We start from the raw sequence: 25,468 nt of genomic DNA, 5'->3' as shown, positions 1-25,468 counted from the left end.
TATTATAATTTACAGTCAAAAAAGTGAAATTGGTAAACAGGGAAGAAACACAGTATAACATTTTTTTTAATCACTCAACTAATCAGAATAGAAATTGCATGTTTGCAGTCTAGCTTGAATTTGGCTCATCGAGATTGGCTCATCGCGATGACTCTCGGAAACTTCTCGGCAGCAGCTGATTCAACCGCTTTCTTGGCCGCATCCTCTTCTCAGCAGTTTCGAGACCCTTGGCCTCGAGTAGAGGTAGCTTCCGTTCTAGTCTTCGCGGCTGATCGCCTGTGGCGTGAGGAAGTATAGAAGTGTCCGCCGTCCCCGGGCAGCCTGTAGGCAAAGTATGAGTTGGCCTTGTCCGCGTTGCCGTTGCCTCTGGTGGGAATGAACTCGGCGGCCTAGGGGCTAGGGTTCTTATAGTTGAGCGCGACGTCACCCTCAAGGGAGATCGGCCTCTGCGGCGCGGGGAGGCGTCTCTCTGCGGCAGCTGCTGCTGCTGATCCGTCCTCTGAGTGTTGTAGCCGCGCAGCTGGTTGAAGCGCTGGCGAGTGTTGCTCATCAGCGGCTGCAGCGAGTGGTCTCACAGCTGACTCGCCACCTGTACCTGACCACGGGTATGAACTTGCTGTCGGGGTTGATGGGCGGCAGCGGGTTCTTGTAGTTGACGAGCCCGTCGTTCTTGAGCGAGTAGGGCCCGGGCATTTGGTCGTCGTAGTGCACCTTGATATTCGGCGAGCGGAACTGGCGCGAGCCGCCGTAGTCGGGCTGCGCGTTGTAGATGTTCACGCTAGTGTACTGCAGTCTCTCGGTGACGCTAGACTTGCCGTAGATGGATAGCTTGCCCGAGGACAGCTTCTTGCCGAACATGGTGAAGTACTCCTTGATGGCCAGGACGTCGAGGAGCTGCTCGTCCTGCTTGTTGAAGTACTGCTGATGCGCGGCCAGGGTGGTGTCGCGGATGGGCAAGACGGTCGTCAACTGGTGCTGGCGCGGCTGGTGTTAGCCCCTCCTTGTGCTTGACACCGAGGTAAGGCATCTTCTCGTTCTACAGCTTCTGGTAGGCCACGGCCTCGCTGCCCTCGTAGTCGTACTGCTCGCTCACCGTCTGGATGTCCTGGTACTCCTGGTAAAGCGGCAGCTCCTTCTGCCGACGAGACCGCTGCTGCTGCTGCTGTGACTGCAGCTGTCGCAGCTCCTCGACGATCTCCGGCTTGGCGGAGCGCGCGTGGCCATCGCGCTTCGAGTAGTTGGTCGCCTCGAAGCTGTACTGGTAGATGGTCTTGGACGTGGGTTTGCTGTACTCGGTCTCCAACTGGCGGTAGTAGCTCTTGGGCTGGACCATGGTACTGCAGTAGCTGAGCTTGAGTGGGGACCGGCTTGGCGCGGGCTGGTAGTACAGCGGCTCTGAGTGCAGCATTCTGAGGCTCTGGCTCCTAGCTGGCTGCGTCTCATATACTTGTCGTGGCTGCTGGTCGCGCCCGAGTCCGGGTAGCGGAAAATCTACGGACTCTTCACGATCGAGTCGAGCAGCTTGACGCTGTATAGTCCTATAGGACGTCTGCTGCAAGTGGATCATCTCCACCAAATCGAAAGAAAATTTCTAGAAGCATCACAGAGAAGATCGTCTATCAATTATTGGAAAAATCGTTAACACGAAGACATCGCAACATATGTCAAGAGAGTTTCCATTCTTATGTGTTTGTTTTTTTATCACTAGTACGAAATCCAGAGGTTGCCCTCTTCGTCAATAAACAATTAGAAAAGTTCGTTATAAGCGCTTCTGTTCTGTGTGTATAACAATTAATGGACATATCCGAAGAAATTTATTTACTCTTATCCTCAAAAGAGTGAAAAACAACACCTTAGCTTTCGCTTTTTATCTTAACTTATTTTTTATAATATATCTACTTTTCCTCGCGAAATTGACGGATCGCAGTAATCGTTAAATATATTCTTATTTCTACAGTCTAGAATTCATACGATATACAGAGTATGATTGAACGAAGGAAAAATAAAGCTCTCCTTACTCTTATCTGTCGAGATATATCTCTTTATGCTAATATAATATTACAGCGAAGGATCAAACATGGGCTGATAGGTGATATAGCTCTCAGTTCTCACACGCAAACAATATAAATCACAATATTTACTTGTGTACCACTTGTCTGAGTGAATATGTACGTGTGTCAGTGTTCTCGTGTACACCTCCCACGAAGTTGAACGTTGCGTGTGACCCCGAATCAGGCGGAGAGAAGTTCGCGATCTCCATCGGTGGGCGGGCGACGTTGGGGGAAAGTGCCTCGACGTGTTCCGGCCGTGAGGTGCTCAGTGCGTTTAGGGGAGTCCAAAACCCCGCTAAGTGTGGTTTCGGAGGGGGGTGAGACTGATGAAAAATCAGTACAAAACGACCCTGTAGCGACCGATAACGTGCCCCTGGTGCGTGACATCAATGAGATAGTCGATAACAATCGGAAATTCATGCGATTATGTCTAGGGGGACGTTGGTATACGGCGCTGCTGGATTCCAGGGCGTCGGTTTCGTTAATGAAAGCGGATGTCGCCGAACGTTTCAGCTCACGCCTAGAACCTTGTGATACGGTCATCAGGGTGTTTAACGGTTATAGCGCCACGGTGACGGGCGCGGTATCGCTTAAACTAGATGTAGATGGAGTACTCAATTGATTGAAAATTAGGGTTGTGGAACAAAGCTACCAAGATATTATTTTGGGGATAGATTTCCTAGAAAAATGGCGCGTGGAATTAGCCTCGTGGGATAATCGCCGGCGCCTGCCAGATGGGGCGTGGCATGATTTTAGCGGGAAGTCCTCAGTGAACGGGAAATAACTCTACGCCGAATGTGCAGGGTTGTCAGAACTCACCCAGTCGGAGCACGATAGATTACTAGATGTGGTAAAGAGATTTTTGCCGGAAAACCCGCCCGCAGATTTGAAGCCCACTTGGCTGATAAAACATAAAATCGTGTACGTGGGAAATAAAGTCGTCAAGCATAAGCATCGTCGTTGGTCGCCGGTCCGTTGGGCTATCGCGATGCGGGAAATTGAAGAGATGCGCCGAATGGGAGTAATAGAACGTTCAAATAGCGATAGACTATCGTGACGTAAATGAAGGGACCGTTAAAGACGCGTACCCACTACCGCCAATAGATAGCATATTGGATAAATTACGGAATGTGAGGTACATTACGAAGATAGACTTGCGGAATGCCTACTTTCAAGTACCGCTGGACGAAGATAGTAAAAAGTATACCGCCTTTTCCATGCCTGGATCGGGTTTATGGCAATTCACGCGAATGCCATTTGGGTTAGCTAACGCACCAGTTACTTTTCAAAGTCTGGTGGGTAGCCTATTTGGACCCGAATTTGAGCCCTACGTGTTCGGTTATTTAGATGACATTATAATCGTAACGGAGAATTTCGAAGACCACCTGAAATGGGTGGAAATCGTACTAAAGCGGATTACTGAAGCGGGTTTGACCGTTAACCGAAAGAAGTCTGAGTTCGGTTGTTCACAAGTGAGGTATCTGGGGTACTTGTTAGACCGAGAGGGGTTAAGGCCCGATCCAGAGCGAATAGCGCCGGTGTGAGAGTATTCTCCACCCAAAACGAAGACACAGTTGCGCCAATTCTTAGGAATGGTGGGGTGGTATAGCCGGTTCATCCCGAATGACTCGGAAATTAAAGTCCCTCTGTTGAAGCTTTTGCGGAATACGCAACCGTGGATATGGGAAGAGGAGCAACAAGAGGTGTTCGAGGCATTAAAGTTAGCCTTAACTCGCGCTCCCGTTCTCGCGCGCCCCGATTTTACAAAGAGGTTCACGATTCAGTGCGACGCGTCCGACTTTGCAATTGGCGCGGTACTTATCCAAGAGTTTGAAGATGGGGATTCGTGCGAATAGGTGAGCGTCGGCCGCGAGCCGAGAGAAGGTATAGCCGCGGAGAGAGGGAACGCGCGCGTGAGTCTCGGCGGGAGAGAGAGCTGCGCGGCTGACTCGAGTACAGCAGGCGTAAAGGCGCGTCGACACTCGCGAGCGTCGTTGCAAAATATGGCGCGTTGCCCATAGCTGTTTCCATATTATTCGTTATCGTCGCGAATGACCGCCTTAGATGGCGTCAGGAGGAGACAATTCGTAATTGGCGCCGCAGGACGCCATTATTATTCACGATGATTCGCACTCCTTTGCGCTGGAGGAATAATATATGGGGGCGTTTCGAATGCGTCTTTTCCAGGAACGCGCAGGGTGAGTGAAAAGAAGGAGACTTCCTTCTCGAGCAGAATTGTCTCAACCGTTGAACCGACAGGACGCTCCATTTTTCCGCCAGTTTTTTCACTAACGCCGACAGTGAGAGAGAGAGAGAGAGAGAGAGAGAGAGAGAGAGAGAGAGAGAGAGAGAGAGAGAGAGAGAGAGAGAGAGTAGGAAGCCATTGAGTGACGTTCGAGTGAAGAAGTAGACGTTGTAGTAAGTTGTTGCACACTCGGCACGCAGCCTATAATTATTTGTTCGGTGAGTGTTGGGTTTGGGGTTTATGCGAAGCGAGAAACGGTGCGTATCGGAAGCGAACGAATAGCCGCTTCGTATGCGTAGAGACGCGGTTGATCAAATAGATCCGCCATATTAATAATAAGACCAAGCTGCTGTCGATTGCTCAGCAATCCAGCTAGTTCGTTCGAGTGATTTAGTGAGCCGTTTGTTGATCGTTCAGCGATCCAGATACCGCGACATAAGTGCGGCTCGCCGCTGTTGATCTACAAGCGATCCAGCTCCTCTAAGGAGGAAATATCGAGCCGCTGTCGATCAACCGATCCAGCATACCACCAGTACGTAGGTCGAGACGTCGTTGAAACCATAAATCCGGCAACCCGATTTTCCCATAACGCGTTGGTGTGGCGTCGACGCTGATCGAGCGAGTTCCGCGTTCATTCTCCGCCGACGTTAATAGCGGTTCCGTAATATGAATGATCGCGATTATATTCGCGGCGAAATTGTTCTATAGCGGACGATTGTCACGACCTTATCGGAGATTTACGCGCTTTTCAGCACGTAGCCAACAGCAGTAAGCCGACAGCGAGAAAGACATTATCAACGAGGCCAGAGGGAAAATCCAACGGTCAGACGCCATCTTGACGGACACCGCATCCTTTGAAGCGACACCGACGCCATATTGGGTGATTTGAATACGGGTTGTAATGTCCCGACGAAACAGTTAGTCTCGTTCTACGATAGTCGAAGCTCGTTGTTTATCAACTTATGTCAATATCGATTGTAACAAGTGGTATTTTCATGACGTCGTTTTGCATTAAGTAGCATCACGCGTTTGATTCCGAGGTCCATAATCACGGGTAAAATTGTATTCGGACGAAGTTTTTTCCCTACTAGGGGTTGGAGAATATACGACTTTTGTTATTCAGCATAAACAGTGTGTATTAAGCTTTATTTCTGCACCTCTGCCACGCCAGGCGTACCTGTTTCCAAAACCTACACGTTGTCCCCCTCTGTAGATGTAAGAGTCCGCGGTACGAAGTTCGAGTCAGAAACCAGTGTAATTGATGGTATGCGTCACCGAATCGGTTATAAAAAGCGCAACATCACACCTATCAAACCAGAAGAAAAACTATTTATTACGATTAGGTATGAATAGATACATAATATTTTTTTGGCTTGGGTGACTTCGTACATACGTAAAATACATAAAAATGATTGTTCATGTTCTAAATTTTGTTTTAGATTTTTAGCGACTGGTGCAGACGATAGCGTATAGCGACCTCTCTTTTTCATTTTTGATGGGCAAATCGACACTTAGTTATTTGATCAAAGACGTACTTGCAGCTATATGGAGAGAATTGGCTCCTCTACATATGCCAGTTCCAACACAGGATATTTTTATGAATGTTGCACAAGAATATTTCTTGTTATGGGATGTGTCACGTTGTATCGTATCCATCGATGTTCATCATATACGAATAAGAAAACCACAACATTCAGGATCACGATACTTCAATTATAAAAAATTCTTTTCCATCACGCTCCAGGCTGTTGTTGATGCTTGCTACAGATTCATACTTATTGATGTTGGCGGATATGGACATCAACACGGTGCCACAACGTTCAAGCATAGTACTACGTATAAAAAATTAAAAGCAAATAGGTTAAGAATACCAGAAGAAGATGAACTGTACAACAGTCACACTATTTTGCCATACTTTTTTATTGGTGATGGCGCCTACCCTTTGAGCAAGAATTTAATCAAACCGTATCCTGGTAAAAACCTGTCACAGCACAAAAGTTTATTTAATAAAAGAATTTCCAGAGCAAGAGTTACTGTGGAATGCGCGTTTGGGCGATTGTGCCAGAAGTGGCGTATTTTTTATGGGACTATTCAGCATGAACCCAAAATAGCTGAGTTGATAACGAAATCGGCCTGCATTCTTCACAATATAATAATAGACATTGAGAAGCCGAAAACTGTTGTATCTGATGAATTAATTACTGAATCATCAAGTTCTTGTAGCTGATGAAGAGGAAACAGATAACGTATTAACCGGCAATGGAGAAATCGTAAGAAGCCAACTGATGCAATTTTTTAGGCAAAATCCCATTCCATAGGGTGCAGTGACAGTATAATTAACATTATTCTATAAAATACAAGGTTTGTAATTTTAATAGTAATGAAAGGAAATATTTTAGTGTATACATAAAAATTTTTATACGATACTCTTACTTAAATGTTTCAGTTTTACACCGCGCCGTGTAATAAAGAACTATTTAAGTCACACTTATCGTAATGTACTAATAGTTTGAATATATTATTTTGATGTTTGAAGGTGGTTTAGGTGGTTGCCAAGACAGCGCATAAGAGCGCACGCTCGACCAGAGGAGTCAAGAAGCCGCATCTCACGAAAAACGCATTTCACCTTTGAAAACCCGTCCGCATAATTATCGTTCATCAAAACCATATGTGCAAAGATCTCGTCGATCACGGAGCCATCGTCCTATTCGCGCCGTAAAGCTCTACCGGCGACTGGACACTCCTTGCTGCATTGTCGTCGGCGAAGAGCTACCGCTGCCTCGATGATGATTCATATACATACGCGCAGCTGCTATCGAGAAATATCGAGTCTTGCTTTTAGAGATATAATTTCTTTTGTTTAAATATAATTTAATACATAAAATAATTGAGTGTAAAACACAACAACAATTATTATAAATATCGAGTTTATAAAATAATAAACAAATGTTATTTAATAAAGAAAAATTTTAAAATCCTTGAAAGTGTTTATTCAGTGCAATTTATAACGTCAACGATCAAGGAAGGAGCTTTGGCGAAAAGAGGGCATGATGAAATCGCGTTATTTTCTCCGTCTCCGGTGATGTACACGAGAACACTGACACACGTACATATTCACTCAGACAAGTGGTACACAAGTAAATATTGTGATTTATATTGTTTGCGTGTGAGAACTGAGAGCTATATCACCTATCAGCCCATGTTTGATCCTTCGCTGTAATATTATATTAGCATAAAGAGATATATCTCGACAGATAAGAGTAAGGAGAGCTTTATTTTTCCTTCGTTCAATCATACTCTGTATATCGTATGAATTCTAGACTGTAGAAATAAGAATATATTTAACGATTACTGCGATCCGTCAATTTCGCGAGGAAAAGTAGATATATTATAAAAAATAAGTTAAGATAAAAAGCGAAAGCTAAGGTGTTGTTTTTCACTCTTTTGAGGATAAGAGTAAATAAATTTCTTCGGATATGTCCATTAATTGTTATACACACAGAACAGAAGCGCTTATAACGAACTTTTCTAATTGTTTATTGACGAAGAGGGCAACCTCTGGATTTCGTACTAGTGATAAAAAAACAAACACATAAGAATGGAAACTCTCTTGACATATGTTGCGATGTCTTCGTGTTAACGATTTTTCCAATAATTGATAGACGATCTTCTCTGTGATGCTTCTAGAAATTTTCTTTCGATTTGGTGGAGATGATCCACTTGCAGCAGACGTCCTATAGGACTATACAGCGTCAAGCTGCTCGACTCGATCGTGAAGAGTCCGTAGATTTTCCGCTACCCGGACTCGGGCGCAACCAGCAGCCACGACAAGTATATGAGACGCAGCCAGCTAGGAGCCAGAGCCTCAGAATGCTGCACTCAGAGCCGCTGTACTACCAGCCCGCGCCAAGCCGGTCCCCACTCAAGCTCAGCTACTGCAGTACCATGGTCCAGCCCAAGAGCTACTACCGCCAGTTGGAGACCGAGTACAGCAAACCCACGTCCAAGACCATCTACCAGTACAGCTTCGAGGCGACCAACTACTCGAAGCGCGATGGCCACGCGCGCTCCGCCAAGCCGGAGATCGTCGAGGAGCTGCGACAGCTGCAGTCGCAGCAGCAGCAGCAGCGGTCTCGTCGGCAGAAGGAGCTGCCGCTTTACCAGGAGTACCAGGACATCCAGACGGTGAGCGAGCAGTACGACTACGAGGGCAGCGAGGCCGTGGCCTACCAGAAGCTGTAGAACGAGAAGATGCCTTACCTCGGTGTCAAGCACAAGGAGGGGCTAACACCAGCCGCGCCAGCACCAGTTGACGACCGTCTTGCCCATCCGCGACACCACCCTGGCCGCGCATCAGCAGTACTTCAACAAGCAGGACGAGCAGCTCCTCGACGTCCTGACCATCAAGGAGTACTTCGCCATGTTCGGCAAGAAGCTGTCCTCGGGCAAGCTATCCATCTACGGCAAGTCTAGCGTCACCGAGAGACTGCAGTACACCAGCGTGAACATCTACAACGCGCAGCCCGACTACGGCGGCTCGCGCCAGTTCCGCTCGCCGAATATCAAGGTGCACTACGACGACCAAATGCCCGGGCCCTACTCGCTCAAGAACGACGGGCTCGTCAACTACAAGAACCCGCTGCCGCCCATCAACCCCGACAGCAAGTTCATACCCGTGGTCAGGTACAGGTGGCGAGTCAGCTGTGAGACCACTCGCTGCAGCCGCTGATGAGCAACACTCGCCAGCGCTTCGACCAGCTGCGCGGCTACAACACTCAGAGGACGGATCAGCAGCATCAGCAGCAGCAGCTGCCGCAGAGAGACGCCTTGGTGCCTATCAGTGACTCGATGGAGGCGATCCGCGGGTACGCGCCGCAGAGACCGATCTCCCTTGAGGGCGACGTCGCGGTCAACTATAAGAACCCTAGCCCCTAGGCCGCCGAGTTCATTCCCATCAGAGGTAACGGCAACGCGGACAAGGTCAACTCGTACTTCGCCTACAGGCTGCCCGGGGACGGCGGACACTTCTATACTTCCTCACGCCACAGGCGATCAGCCGCGAAGACTAGAACGGAGGCTACCTCTACTCGAGGCCAAGGGGCTCGAAACTGCTGAGAAGACGATGCGGCCAAGAAAGCGGTTGAATCAGCTGCCTCCGAGAAGTTTCCGAGAGTCATCGCAATGAGCCAATCTCGATGAGCCATATTCAAGCTAGACTGCTAACATGCAATTTCTATTCTGATTAGTTGAGTGATTAAAAAAAAATGTGTTCAAAAATTAGTTTAATATGCGAAGAGAGAGCGAGAAGGTTCGAGAAGCTTGTCATCTTAATTTCAAATTCGACGGTTTTCGCTAGCACGCACGGCACCAATGAGGTTCCCATGGCAACGCGCGCTCGCTCGCTCCTACTCTTTCTCTCTCCGCCTGTTTCGCGAGCGGTCTTCTGCCGCTTTCGCTGATTTGTGTTATTCAGTACGTATTGCCGAAGCGCTGTGAGGACTCGCCTCACAGTGTCGATCGTTAAACAATATCGTTTGTTAACGCGTCAGTACTTTAATACTGTAGCCTTCATTTCTTTTCCATAGTTTAAACACTTGTAAATACACTCTATCTTTCAATAAATATCAAAGCTCTTTTCTTACGGCATATTAATTCAAATTAACGGTTGAGAGTGTTTTTGTTTATTGCCAACTCGTCCTTCGAGATCCACAAGTCTCTAACATTAGTTCGAGAGACTATAAATAAAATTTTATACTGTGTTTCTTCTCTGTTTACCAATTTCACTACTTCGACTGTAAATTATAATATATATTCTTTTTTTATGCAAAATAATGAAGAAATCGAAGCGAAAGTGACAATGCACGTGTTCGATAAAACTTTTTAACTCTTCATTATAATTTTTAACGAAAAAATTAACGTATTTACGTTACTTGTCTTTTTCCTGAATGTAATCCCTAAATGTATCATTACTAATGTAAGAAATACAGCGTAGCAATAAAAGTATGTTCTATATAAGTTTAATTTAGCTTTCTGAACCCTGATCCGAAGCGCCTGGTAACACAAAAAGTAAAACGGAAATAAAAAAAATCAAGCGGATCTTGCATTGAGATACGTCATATCTTTTCTTTGTAACACAGATTAATCATTTGTAGCCTCATCGTTTATCTCATCACGTAAACAAGATGAAAGCTTTTACAAATTAGGTACATTCTATTATACTTTAGCGATAAAAATACGTAGTTTGTTAAGTTAATTAAGAAGGAAACAAACAAAAATAAGAGTAAATAAGTAATTTTAGAGTGACAGAGAGATTTTCACGCGCGCGCTGCAATGCAGCTGCCAATGATGCACGAACGGATCCTATAAATTATCATGCTAATCAGTTTTCGAATAGAGGTTCCTTTTTCAAAACAAACGGATTCGTGAGCAAAACTCTTAGATCTACGGGGGGTTTGCTATCCGTGTTGTCAGTTGGGCTATCTTCGCCGTCACTAAGAGTTATAACATCTGAAAGAAAAAAAAATGTTAAAATTGTATATTAGACATATTTAATGAATAACGAGCGTACAAAAAATTGAATGTTCACTATCTTTCACGATTTCCTCCTCATCTTTCACTTCTACAACTTGTACAGATTCAACTTTTGCAGCACCGATTGGCTGATGTCTGTGCGATGATAGTGCTGGTTTATTTTGCTGAACTTCTACTTTTTCGATTTTTACAGCATTGCTTTGTTGCTGTTCTTGAAATAGTCGTGCTACATTGTTGTTAGTTTTAAAATTAAAAAGCATAGCGAAATCTTGGAGCTTAAAATTCATTTTATGGTCATCGTCTTCTATTTCATCCATGTATGGTAAAATGCTCAGCAGGAATTCCCACTTTGCTTTCCATTCAGAATTCTGCACACCGACCATGTTTCTGGCTTTTCACGTTGAGTATTTGAATCATCTTGACTGGTATCAGGTGATTCGTCAAATTCATCATCGGCCCAATTATCCTACTTGTCTAAAATGGACATCGCAACAAAGTGTCTGAAGGAATCCCTTTCTTTGAAATACTGGGTTTTAAGATTTTGCCATTTGTAGCGAGCTTGATCCTCTGAAAAAGGTCAAATCAGATAATGTAGTATAGATATACGATAACCAATTGTTTTATATAACATTTATAAAACACATAAGTGTATATTCTATTACTTTTTACTCCTATTTCATCAGCGATCTTACTCCATAAAACTCTCTTTTGCTGAGAACTTAACTTTATCTCTTCTGCTATTTTCCATAGCCCTGTGTTTGTAGCCACAAGAGAGATTAGAGTGTTCTCCTCGCGCGTAGTCCATCTATGGGCCACTGAAAATAAGAAACTTCCATATTTAAGACAATTAGACAAAGGGTATAATAGTAGGAAAAGGTGTATATCAATTTCTAATCAAGACCAAAATAGGGATTGCAAGAATTATTGTCAAGATGTGTTGGATTTTAATATAACGTTGGAAACTATGAAACTAGATGGCCTACAGCAGGAACAGAAAAGTGACGTTTGAAAGCAGACGAATAATGTTCTGTACGTGGTACATTCTAATTAAAGTAATGGACTGATGCAAGAGCAGAAGGTTCCAATGAGTATTGAGACACAGTGCAACGGAAACGAATTACAAAACAAAGCAATTCAGCAAATATTACAAAGGTTTCCTGTGATATTGCTGTCGTCTCAGTTTATATCATCAAGCCAGCAGAAACTGTTCCTTATACACCCATGAAAAATATTAGGATATTGCCCAATGTGAATAACATACCGACCACAGCACAAACTTCACAGCTTTAAAGCACTAGAAATAATGTACCTACAAACATCAAACACACTCTTAGAAAAGTAGAAAATGTCATCCCGACATTTTTAAATAGCTAAATATTGGAAAATCAAGCTGTTATATTAGGAAATATAGTAGAATTACAACTTTTTAATATTTTATGAAGCATAGGAATCAATGAATGTGAATTTGGAGTAGCTTACAAAAATTTCCTTTGAGTCGGCAATTTGGTCAAAATTTCAACTTTTATGTTTAAAGGCATAAGTGAATAAAAAAAATACTGGCTTATTCTGCATGTGACAAGGATAAAAAAAAGGTATCTATGATCTTTTCTGTAAACCCAATACTTTTTGAATTAAAAATATAAGTAAACTTGATTTTTTCAACATTGAGTGATTTTTAATTCAAAAAGTATTGGGTTTACAGAAAAGATCATAGATACCTTTTTTTTATCCTTGTCACATGCAGAATAAGCCAGTATTTTTTTTTTATTCACTTATGCCTTTAAACATAAAAGTTGAAATTTTGACCAAATTGCCGACTAAAAGGAAATTTTTGTAAGCTACTCCAAATTCACATTCATTGATTCCTATGCTTCATAAATAAAAAGTTGTAATTCTACTATATTTCCTAATATAACAGCTTGATTTTCCAATATTGAGCTATTTAAAAATGAGCATATATTCTGATAGCTGAAAAGTAATACACCGTTCAGACTGGAAACTTAATAAGTAAGCCCTTTGTGTGCATTTGATCGTGTCAAAATAGTTTGATAAGCATTGAGAGAGCGGAGGGTCTACTTCATTCTGATGTTTGATGTACTTCAAGAATTCGATTCGTCAAGTTACAAACACAAATTACAGGTATCAACTGATGCCCATAACCTCTATGTTCGAGTGAAAATCCTGTATACAAATTGTTCAAGCTTGATTACAACAAAATATATGCCCGTCCTTTGAACGCCACGCCGATACATATAGCCACGGGTACATTAGAAGTACGATGCAATTCGCTGTTTCGGAGGTTACGATTTTAGGGAAAAAAATTAAAGAGAATTAAGCACTTACTTTTTGCAGGTGTTGCGGAGCGGCGGGCTTACAAGGATGAGTATTTGGTGCAAATCCGAACTCCTGACGACGCAGTCGACGAAAAGTTCCAAGTTCATTCTCCTCTGCGTGAGCGTGATCCTTGATCGTCAACTTGCGCAAATGCGGCACGCGAGTAGAGGCGCATACACACGCATTAGCTCTACAACGGGCCAACAGATTCCATGCGCGCGATCGCGACCTAGGTCGACTTGCGCAAGCACCGAATTCCGGCAATTCTCTCTCTCTCTCTCTCTCTCTCTCTCTCTCTCTCTCTCTCTCTCTCTCTCTCTCTCTCTCTCGGGAACATGGCCGCTCTTCCGTGGTTGCCAACCTACAGCGACTAACTAATCATCGCCGCGAGACAAGTCAAACGCAGGTACATACGCAGGAGCGCGCAAAAAAGACATTGGAAGTATTCAGCGGCTTTATGAACTCAGCGATTGATTTTTAAATATTGATATAAAAAAATAGTATTAATTGCGGAATCGTTTGCAGATTTTGCAAATACAAATGAAAATATAATTGATAAATTAAAGGAAATTTTGATTTAGTAAAAAAAAAGTTGTTGTACAGATATATCCAGCTTTCTTTCACCGTCACTTCCAGCAGGTTAAGTTAAGCCGTCTGCTCAGCTGTACCTATACACTTGAGCCGGCAATTATGCGGAAGCACGAAGCATTGACGCCATCTGTTGGCGAATGCATCGCCAACGGCCGAAGCTGATCGTTCAGTAGTCCGTTTCCACGTTCCAAGTTTCAAGTTAACATCTCGGAATTCGCGCGGACGAGTCTTGGGGTGACCATTGAAAAAACCCGGGGCCTGTCTCGAACCTCTAACGCGGCTTCACCATGGCACTCACCGTGGCTTTACCACGGTAAGCACCATGGCTCCTACTGTGGCTCTGCCATGGTAAAAAGTGGATTGAAGTTAGCCGCGCATGGTCTAGGGACATTTCGAAATCATTCCGGGCTCCCGCTTGAATTCAAATTTTTTAGACATAGAGAGTGATTATTAAGAAACGAATGGTTTTGATATCTATCTATTGCAATATTTACCCTGGAGAATACAGTGTACAGTGAGGAGTTCCAACACGAAGAAATCCGCACAGCGAACTAAGAACCCACCGTATATTATCATAATATAAAGTATCGATTTTCGATCGAAGGTTATCGCCTCACTCAACTATTAATTCAACTATCCTGACTATTACACCAATAGTTATATAAATCGAATCTGTAAATCATTCCCTCGAAACATCCATACTTGCATCTTTGTATCGATAACTTTCAAAGCATCTTATCATGGTGCTTTGTCGTTTCGATTGATATCCCGACACAAGCCACGGTATTGCCCTTACTGTGAACGTACACTTATACGGTAATCATCGGTTGTAATCGGAATCGGTCCTAATCAGTATTCAACCAATACTGTGTGATCGGGATTAATCGGTTGTTATAGTGGTGCAAATGTAATCGCGTTTGAAGGATTAGAGTTAAGGTTGGTAATAATCGGCTGTAATCGTAATCGGTCCCAATCAGTATTCAACCAATACTGTGAGATCGTGATTAATCGGTTCTTAAAATGGTGCAAATGTTATCGTGTTTTAAAGGATTAGCGTTTGTGTCTATGATAATCGGTTGTAATCGTAATTGGTTCAAAATCAGTACTCAACCAATATTGTATGATCAGAATTGATCGGTTCTAATATTGTTGTTCTAAACTTAAACGTGTTTAAGAAATTAGTGTTGACTAATAATTCACCACTTCATTTAAAGGACAGACGAAGTACCTTGGGAAACATTACTTCGGTTTATCAGTTATTGGTTTTGCTTCCTCCTAAGAGGAAGCTTTGTAATAGTAAAATTTTCAGTTTCGCTGTAACTTTGTAGAAACGCATTTAGAGGTGTTTGGAGTATGAATCATGCGTTTTTAGAAAATGTCCGTGCGGATGGCTGTGTGTGTGTATGTACGTATACCGTAAAAATTGTGGAACCACGCGATCGATCGTAATAAAATTTGGCATGCATGTATGTTTTCTGATTCTTAATTCGGACATTTTTTTATGATTCTGACCATTTTCTGGCCATATTGTAGCCATTTTTTGATTTTTGAAAAATATATTTGCTTTTTTTATAATATGATCTATACAATATATTCAACAATAGTGTATCTAAAAGAGCATAAAATTGCCTTTTTCCCGCAAGATTTTCCAGATTGGCTGTTCCGTTCAATTTTTATGATAAAAAAGGTGATTTTAAAATAAAATTTAATATCTCTAAAACTAAATCGTCAAACGTATTTAAAAAATTCTTGGCAATAAAAGACAATAATATCTATTTACTGTAAAAATTTTTAATTATTCTGATGACTAGTTTTCAAGCTAAAAATCGAAAACTAAAAAAACAGGGTTTTCTATGTCGTACGATTACGGGAGTAAAAAGGCTTTAATTAAGTTGACATTTCGGGAAAATATCGATCTTTTGATCACCTCGGCTAGGTTCTTTCTGCAGCTTATAAATCATTAATTACTATTTCTGTTAAACCTTACAACTCGCTAACTAAAGTTCAGAATGGTTTAAGACAATTCATGATTTTATGATGTTATGAGGACCCTATGGTAATTAAAATATTAAGGTTTAAATATATATTTTTATGAAAATTATATGATTTGATATTGTGACGGGTGCTCCTTATTTTATTTCTATCCAAAATAGATATGTATAAGGCGAACAAAGTGACTGTTGCGGACACGCCGCCAGGGGTCGTCCGGTATTTCTCACTCGCAAGCACAAAAACTGTATGATGGTCGGTATATGAGGCCGTTTAAGTTATAATACTAACCAATTAATCATATAAGATACGTGCGAATATAATCCATTAAAACCGATTAAAATCAATTTGTACAAATTTCGATCGATTAATACCAATTACTACAATGAAAACCTATTTCAACCGATTAAAGAACCATAACAATCTAGACCGTAACATTTATACAATTACAGACGATTTAGACCGATTAAAAAAAAAATTGATTAAACTGTTACGGACGCGCCGCCAGGTGACGTCCGGTTTTTCTCACTCGCAAGCGCAAAGATTCTATGATTGTTAGTATATAAGGTCATTCAAGTTACTACACTAACCAATTATCATAAGATATACGTGTGACTATAACCCATTGAAACCGATTAATGAACTATAGCATACTAGACCGCAACATTTGCACAATTACAAACGATTTAGACAGATTAAAAGAAATAAAAATCGGATTTAATACGTTTTTGTGATCCGGGATTTCCGAATATAATCCGATTAACACTACCCTGGTAGAAACGGAATCCTAGTAACTAGCAAGTTCTTAGGGTCTCAATCTAAGAAATTGGTAGTTTTACTTGCCAGTTTGTGTTACAAAATGTAACGCTTTTTCTTAGATTGAGTATGCTTAATAGTAACTTCCCATAATAGTTAGGAAAAAACTGGAATCCAGTTACACGTGGGATATTGCAATTCGAGGTTAGATATGAAAAGCTCGGTATTAACACGCTTTGTGGGAGTTTCCGTTGAAGTAAGGTATTGAATAACGATTTTTATGCGAAAACTTGTTTGCGAAAAATTGAGTCTGATCGGAAACTCGCTCTCACGCCTCCCAGGAGGCGAAACTCGTATGACACGCGCCTTAGCCATTTGAGCCACGCGAACGTTGTAATACGATGTGCACAGACTGCGTTATTTGTTGAAATTAAGAGCATTATTTACGTAACGCCTAAATACTGACAATTATTTATTGTATCCCACTCAAATTTGTTAAATTATCAATACTTATACAAAGCATATTTCTATATCATTAAAAATGGGTAGTTACCGGCAATTTTCAGCCATGCAAAATGTGAACAGTTTAATACATTTTAACTACTTAGTTCTTAGGTTTTTACCCAGTTTTAATCGGACTTTTTCTACCAGGGTAATATAACCGATTTTAATCGATTAAAACATCGTCAAATATTTTGCCCAATCGGTGCAAATCGGTTATAATTGTGTTAATCGGTTTATATTCGGAAATCCCGGATCACAAAAACGTATTCAAACCGATTAGTTTTTTTTATCGGGTCTAATTGGGTATTTTTAGCAGGGTTACCATACAATGCTTTAAAGATATACAACTAATATACTAAAAAAATCACTTTCTGAAGATGATGTCCAGGTGTCAGGATGATCCTGAGGTTAACCCATTATAGTTATGGTAAATGATATATAGTGCTACCTTTAAAATTACACCTAGATTAACCACCAAGAAACCTCGTTTATAATCATAAGTATATTGTCAGTGTTAAAATTCCAGGAAGACCAAAATTCCAAGAAGTCCAGAAAAATTTCCTGAAAAATCCGGAAAGTGCGATATTTCATCTTTACATTAAAATATTGCAATATTGGTGCACTAAAGAAAAAAATAAAACGGTAGGAATATTCTTAGATGTTAGGACTCATGTGGCAGTTAAAAAAATTTCAATTAGAATTGAAGGAATTGGAATATATTCAACTAGAAATGACGTTTTGGACAGAAATTTAAGCAAATTAATATTATGTAGATGTAGATGTAGATGTAGATGTAGATGTAGATGTAGATAATAATCTCTAAAAAAAAGACTTTTAAAAAAGTAAAAGGTTAGACGAGTTTGATATATTCCGCAACGAAATTACATATAAAAAAGAACTGAGATCAATCAAACAAAGTCAAGTTTATTATATTTAATCATAATAAAGCAAAAAAATTGTTTGGTTCAATCAAGGGCTTACTTAACTTAAAGTTAAGTTATATGATGATCCATTAGAAAAAACTCTCAAGATACTTATACTACATAACTTGCCATGCCCGTTTCATTTTGTTTTCTGTTGAACAACTAAGATTTTCTTTTTATGTATTAGAACGTGATACAAACAATATAAGTACAATAAAAAGGGCATGGCAAGTTACGTAGTAAGTATCTTGAGAGTTGTTTCTAACGGATCATCATAATAATTAAAATCGTCAGATTGTTTTAAAATATAAACTAATACATCAGATAATTAGTGAGATTTTAATTCAAGCATGCGGGGTAATGTATAAAAATGTTCGAACTACCGATAATAATCAGCAACTATTTTGACTTTTTTGAGATCATTGATATTAAATTGTAAGTAACAGCCTAAAGCTGTTTATTTATTTATTAAACTATATGTTTTCTTTTTCTGCAATACATAAATATTACTCTTATAAAATTAGTATTTTTAAACACGTTTCCAACAGAAGTTAAAGCAACAATATAATTTTTAAAAGCGCTCAAGGATTATATTAAAAAGTACTTAAATTTTGAACAATTGTTAATGAATTTTTAAGTATTGGGTGTGGTTGAAAATTTCAATTACGTGATTGGAAAAAACTTCAATAACATTTTGTTGCATTTTCAATCACTGATTTTTAATAGTGTACACTGCGCGTGAATTGATCCACGGTATTGCTACCAAATCTGACCATCACAAAAAAATCACAAGGCCATAGTCAACAAAGGAGGAGTTTTCATGTAGCTGTCATAGCAACAGTCATAGCGGCAGTAATAATACCGTGGATCAATTCACGCGCAGTGTACATTCCTCTCTTAAAAAAATGATGGCCTTTGTTGTGAAGCATTTAATATGTGATTCTGATTGGTTGCTGGTTGGTTGCCTAGGCAACGAGATCAGAACCGCGCATTAAACTCATAACCCTCCCCTATAGTCATAACTCATAACCCTGGTAGAAATGTTTGAGGTGTTTAAAATGAAATGTGGAAACCTTGATAACAGATAAAATATATGTAATATAACTAGCAAGAAATTTTAGTAAAAATTAATCATTACTAAGAGTGTGTAGTATTACAACATGTGTATTGAAAAGTGGCACCCTAACCCTATTTGAAGTAGTAATAAAGTGTGTGAATATTATATAGTTTTTTTTTAAATTTCAGTCCCACACAGCATGCAAGATTTCAATGAAATATTTCGAAATATTTCAGTGAAATATATCCACGGAATATTTCTGAAACCTTCCAGTAATATTCCATAGAAGAGCTATCAACCGACTCAATGGAAATATTTCGTGAAATATTTCAAAAATATTCCATAAATATTTTGTTGGAATCTATAAAATTCCTTTTTAAATATTTCAATATGTTCTTTAGGAAATCTTACATAAATATTTCATAAAATATTGCTCAGAATTATTTACTTAATAATACACTGAAATATTTTGCGGAAGATTTTTGGAATCTTTTTTAAACATTTCTTTGGAACTTTTGTAACGAATTTTTAAACATTTATCAAAAAATTTATGAAATATTCCATAGATATATCTTGTAAACTTTTACATAATTATTTCTTCATTATTACAATGGAATATTTCTTAAAATATTTATGAAATAATTCTTTAATATTTTATTGAAACTTTTCAAATAAATTTTGGATATTTCTTGAAAGATTTCAGAATTATTCCATACACATGTCTCGCAATCTTTTATATGATTATTTCTGCAATATTCCAATAGAATATTTCTTGAAATATTTCAGGATTATTCCATACATATGTCTCGCAAACTATCATGTAATTATTTCGGAAATATTCCAATGGAACATTTCTTGAAATACTTATGAAATAATTCTTTAATATTTTATTGGAACTCTTAAAATAAATTTTAACTCTAGCTGCCTGCGCATGAATTCACACTGGATCAATTATGTGTTTGTACCTGCTGTCAAACTATGGAGTTATTCTTTATATTCAAAAACAAAAGGGGTTCGAATTAACGAATTAACAGTTTATCCGCTTACATGATTTCAATTATTTTTCGTATAATTTGATCCAAAAGTTTAATATTACTAACATTAATTAGTTTACGAAAGCCGATGGCGTAAAAGCAAAGATACAAACTGTTTGTGTATTTACTATAATTATATATATATATAATAAGATATATTCGCGGTGTCGTGGTACAGTCGCCGGACACAATAACTTTGCTTTACGCGCCATAACATGGCGGCGGGTCTCTTGTTGATTGGGCTTTCAGAACAAGATGGCGCATCGGCTTCGCAGTCGCATAGACAGCGAACCACGGGGTGTGTTCCAGAAGGAACGCCAGCAGCGGTACAGCAGTCCGGTCCGCGATCGAAATTCCGCTGCTGTACTGTTACTGTGAAATCGTTCCGCGTCAGCTGTTTGCATGGTATCTTTTTTTCTTTAAAATCATTATTATTGTATCTTACAATTACAGTTTCTATCTAATTATTGATTTGAGGAATTCTTCGACGTTCACGACGCGGAATGAAAAACATGATTGCGTCATTTTCATCATCACTGTTTTCACTACTAGAAGATGATAAAAAGTTATCTAGCAAGATTAGATCTTCCATTTCGTGATTAAAATTGTACAACTCTTTCAATGTATTACATACTATAATAACTGAACTTATAATAAGAACTTTGTAATGTTCAAGAGGTTACAACTGCAAACAGTACAAACAGAATCAGCTGACGCGGAACGATTTCACAGTAACAGCACAGCACCGGAATTTCGAACGCGGACCGGACTGCTGTACCGCTGCTGGCGTTCCCTCTGGAACACACCCACGGCCATAAAAAGAAGAAGGTTAGGACGGTCATGACGTCAGATATCGCTTTCCTGACAGTCATGACCGATCTAAGGAGTCCAATTAACAAGAGACTTGCCGCCATGTTGTGGTGCGTAAAGCAAATATTTCACGGAAGATATGTGGAATATTTCTGAATTATTTCAGGTGAAATATTTTATTAAATTTTTCAGAAATATTTCTGAATCATCATTTCACTAGTAACTTATAGTGATTATTAAACTTAGAAACATTTCAGAAGTGTTTCTCAAATCTAGGAAAGAAATATTTTATGAAAGCTTTCTTGAATGTTCCGAAATTATTTTACTGCAAATTTTCCAGTAAATATGAAACACAGAAATAATTCTGAAAGAAATCAGAATTATTTTAAAGAAATATATTTTGGAAGCTTGCTTAAATATTCCAGAATTATTTCAAATACAAATTCCAGGAGACTACGGGCTAAGAAATAATTTTGAAATGTTGCTTAAATCTAGGAAAGAAATATTTTATGAAAGTTTTCTGGAATATTCCAGAATTGTTATACTGAAAATTTTCCGGTGAAGATTAAACACTGAAATAATTAGGAAATAATTTCGAAATATTTTAAAGAAATTTTATGGAAGTTTTCTGGAATGTTCCGGAATTATTTTACTGCAAATTTGCCAGTAAATATTAAACACTGAAATAATTCAGAAATAAATCAGAAATATTTTGCGATTTTGCATATAAATAGACTGCGTGCCACAAAATAATTTAGAAACATTTCAGAAATATTCCTCTCTTAAAAAAATGATGGACTTGGTTGTGAAGCCTTTAATACGTGATTCTGATTGGTTGCTATGGTCGGTTGCCTAGGTAACAGATGAGAACCCGCACGCTTTAAATTCATAACCCTCATAACAGTCATAACCCTGGTAGAAATTTTTCAGGTGTTTAAAATAAAATGAAATGAGGTTAAATAGTATGAAATCTGAATAGCGGATTCAGAAAAAAAAATATATGCAATATTACCAACAAGAAATCTTGATAAATTAATCATTACCAAAAGTGTAGTATTGAAACATGTGCATTGAAAAGTGTCACCCTAACCCTATTTGAAGTAGGTAATAATGTGTGTGTGTGTGTATGTTATTTAGTTTTTTTTTAAATATAAGTGAGAAGTGCAATTAAAAGAATAAAAAGTATAAAGATATATTGTGTCTCCGTGCCCAAAGTCGCCCACGGTGAGGTTTAAGAAGTGAATTTAAAGAAAAGTTCAGTATCCGAGTCAGTGAATTTGAGTTTATCACTACAATGCCCTTTAAATTTTAAAATATGTAATCTAGATAATTGAACTGTTTTCATTCATATTTTCACACCAACGGCAATGTGAATTTTTTAATTTAGCGGCTCACATTTTGGTTATAGACAGTCACGCAGTAACTACTATCTCTAGCACATTGTATTTCCGGTTTCCAGTGTATTTTTACCTGGAGAAAATGATAAATATTTTGGCTTTTTTGTTAAGGCATTAATGAGAATATTTACTTTTAATAGTTGTGAGAGATTTTTCCATTGCATTGCATTTGCTCTCATTTAAAAACTAATTTCTAGAGAGCTCATTTTTTGCATATATATTTCTGTTTTGGTTGTGAAAATATTTAAAGTTGAATTGACCTTAACTGAAATACTTTTGATTTCGACTTCAACACCCATGATAATTATTTAGTCGTATAAGTTATTCACATCAGTGTCGGAATCGAAATAAAAAGTATTTCAGTTAAGGTTAATTGAACTTTGTATATTGTTTCATTGACACAAAATAAATCTATATGTAAAAAATGCGCTCTCTAGACCCGTTAGTTTTCGAATGAGAGCAAATGCAAAAATAGAGAAATAGGCATCGATCTCAAAATCTCTCACGACTGTTAAGAGTTAAAATTCTTATTAATGTCTTGACAAGAAAGGCAAAATATTTATCACTTTCTTCATGTAAAAATACACTGAAAACCAAAAATACAATGTGCTAGAGATAGTATTTACTGCGTAACTGGCTATAAGTAAAATTTGACCTGCTCAATTTAAAAATTCGCATTAGCCTGGATGTGAAAATATGAACAAAAACAGTTAAATCAGAATCATCTAGGTTACCAATTTTCATGCCAAAACAATGAATCACTTATTAAATATTCAATTTTTATACTTATGCTTACTGCCAGGTAAAACCAGCAGTAGTGCTAAGGCAGATTCAACCTTAAACCATTTGTTTGAGCGCTCCGGTAAAAACTGCCAGAGTTTTCAGTTAATCCAACTGTACATTTCTTTGAGTGTAGAGAAATCAATTTTTCTGCATAAAGATCAAAAACTATTATGCATCGTATCTAATTTATCATCTGAATAAAAACTTATATTTCATTTATTCAGTGAATATAACACCATTTTCCGCATATTTGAAATATTTTTCAAATATTAACAGTGAAAATAACCTAATACCATGTGCTAACTGTAACAATTAATACCATCATTTTAGAAAAACATTAAAATATTAACTATTAAATAACTATAGCCAAAGGATTAGAATTGCATGATGCTGTATAACCTTCTTGGCAATGTGTCAGCTTTTGAGCATAATTTACAAAATTATTGATTTGACAGATTACATAAAACATAATCATAACTAACTTTGAAACATATTACTGTATTTATTTAAGAATAATAACTATTTTGTTATAATGGATTATAAATAAATATATAGGATAATGCATGTGCACATCCCAGATATTTAAAAGTGATTAAAAAAAGTAATTACAACTGTTACCAACCTATGACCCACTATTTTATTTTTATTCTTATAATTTATGTTGTAGTTGAAAGATACTTTACATCTGCAAGTATTTTTTCTTTGCATAATATTAGCAACGAATATAGACTTCCTATAGAAGAACGGTTCTGGGTTAAAATGGGGGGACGAAAGCTTGGGTAACAGGCCGTTAGTTCTGTTACCCAACCGCTCGGCGGCGCCACCTATGAGTTTCCTACAGCTTGGCGCGCATATGAGCACGCACAAGCAGACGATTCATCATTCATGCAGTATATTATGTAAAATATACTTTTTAACAATAATGAAAGTAAATAAATGACAAGAAAATGAATAATGAGTGTGTAAGGAGGTTTTACAAAAGTATTGGTTGCGACAACCATATTTTTCTGACTAGGAAAAAACCGCGAAAACGCAGCTCCTGTCAGTTTCCCGCTCGATCCTGCTGTGTAAACAGCGCGAAGAGAGCTTTACCGCAGTCTCTGTGTTTGTTGGTCATTGTAGTCGACAGTTTACAGATTTTTTTTGCAACAAATAGCGATAAATAATAGTAGTGAATAGGGAAGTACATCGTTCTAGTTTCGTGAGATTTTTTTGGATAGGTTTATCGTGTTTAGCGAAGAAGATTTCGTGGTCAGCATGTCGCCTCCACGTGCACTTTGTGTCTACACCGATTGTGGAACATCGAAGGCAAAAAATCCTGATTTGACCTTTCACAGATTTCCCAGTGATGAGATACGGTAAATCTGTTTATCACGAGTGTTATTAGAGTAAATAAATGTGAAAATTCAGTAATCAGAGGTTATAATAACGTCCGAAATTCATGAAAATCTTTATACATTAGTAAAAGTTTCAGATGTAGATAAATTAAAGGAAAATTGCAGAAATAAACAAATAATTTGATGATTATCAAGGTAAAAAGTCTATACAAAACATTTTTAACGAGAAATTTGGTTTTTTTGTACCAAAAATAGTGATGGTTTTGGATTTCAATTTTGCATTTATTGGTTTTTGGTTTTGATGAGCAAGTGATATTTTATTTAGATATAATTTATTCCTTCCTAGGAAGCCTTGTAATAGTGATTTTTTGAGTTTGTCTAAAAACGTGTGGGAAGTGTGTTTTGATGCATTCTGAGTCGAGAAATGGTCTTTTTGGAAAATGTCCGTACGGATGCGTGTGTGTGTCCGTTTTTACCTTTTGTCTACTCGTTTTTTTTTATAGTGATTTTTCAGTTTTGTGATTTGAGTTTTTTACGATAAAGTCATTGAAAAAGTTAAGAAAAGTAAATTGCTTAATATGTACCTGAAAGAAAATAAAATTACCTATCTTTTTACCGCGGAAAATTTTTATTATCATTCGTCGTTTTTTTATTATACACCATTTAGTTTTACGTTAAGTATGATGCATGTGACGATGACTTGTAACAATATTTTGTTTTTTTATCAGTAGTTAATACTCGTTTGTCTTTTCACGTTTTACTGAATTATTTATTGTATTTTTATCATAATAATCATTTATAATTTCTAATCATTAAACAATTGCACAGTCGGCTCGTTTTAATTAATCTTGATCTTTGCAAATATTGAGCAACATTGTATATTTATAATCTTATTCTACAACTGGGCATACACAAAGTTGTACGTGCAATTGTTTATTGATACAAATATCTATATGTTCATGTATTCTCTTATTATATTAATACTTTTTGAAAAATATTCAAGTACAAACAAAAATTATTGTATGCCCCATACAACCCTTTTGTATATTTAAACTAAATAAATTTCACTACTATTTTTCAACTTTAGTAGTAATTTTACAATTTTTGTTGGCGAATGTTTTAATAA

At 38.5% G+C, this 25,468-nt stretch overlaps 2 protein-coding genes across 14 annotated transcripts in view; both read right to left on the bottom strand.

Moving 5' to 3' along the window:
- LOC100116230 (dimethyladenosine transferase 1, mitochondrial) overlaps positions 1 to 24,513 on the bottom strand; it is a 141,509-nt gene extending 116,996 nt beyond the window's left edge. For 4 of the 13 annotated variants that reach the window (XM_032601439.1, XM_031921622.2, XM_031921625.2 and 1 more), the window contains exon 1: positions 23,628 to 24,513. The gene's annotated coding sequence lies outside the window, so the exon portion shown is untranslated. Of the gene's footprint in view, positions 1 to 23,008; positions 23,309 to 23,404 lie in introns of those variants that run through there. The other 9 variants (XM_032601438.1, XM_031921626.2, XM_032601437.1 and 6 more) reach the window with 7 other exon arrangements.
- Positions 9,695 to 12,380, bottom strand: LOC116415942. The gene is made up of 2 exons (XM_031921629.2): positions 11,490 to 12,380; positions 9,695 to 11,394 (listed from the first exon to the last, which is right to left on the bottom strand). The coding sequence occupies exon 2, from the start codon at positions 11,208 to 11,210 to the stop codon at positions 10,845 to 10,847; it is 366 nt and encodes a 121-aa protein (XP_031777489.1). The 5' UTR covers positions 11,211 to 11,394; positions 11,490 to 12,380; the 3' UTR covers positions 9,695 to 10,844.
- Positions 24,514 to 25,468: the final 955 nt, after the last annotated feature.

The sequence above is a fragment of the Nasonia vitripennis genome, assembly GCF_009193385.2.
Source record: "Nasonia vitripennis strain AsymCx chromosome 1 unlocalized genomic scaffold, Nvit_psr_1.1 chr1_random0014, whole genome shotgun sequence".
Classification (NCBI taxonomy): Eukaryota; Metazoa; Arthropoda; class Insecta; order Hymenoptera; family Pteromalidae; genus Nasonia; species Nasonia vitripennis.
Note: the sequence above shows the minus strand (reverse complement) of the source record. Positions and strands in the feature narration are given on the sequence as shown.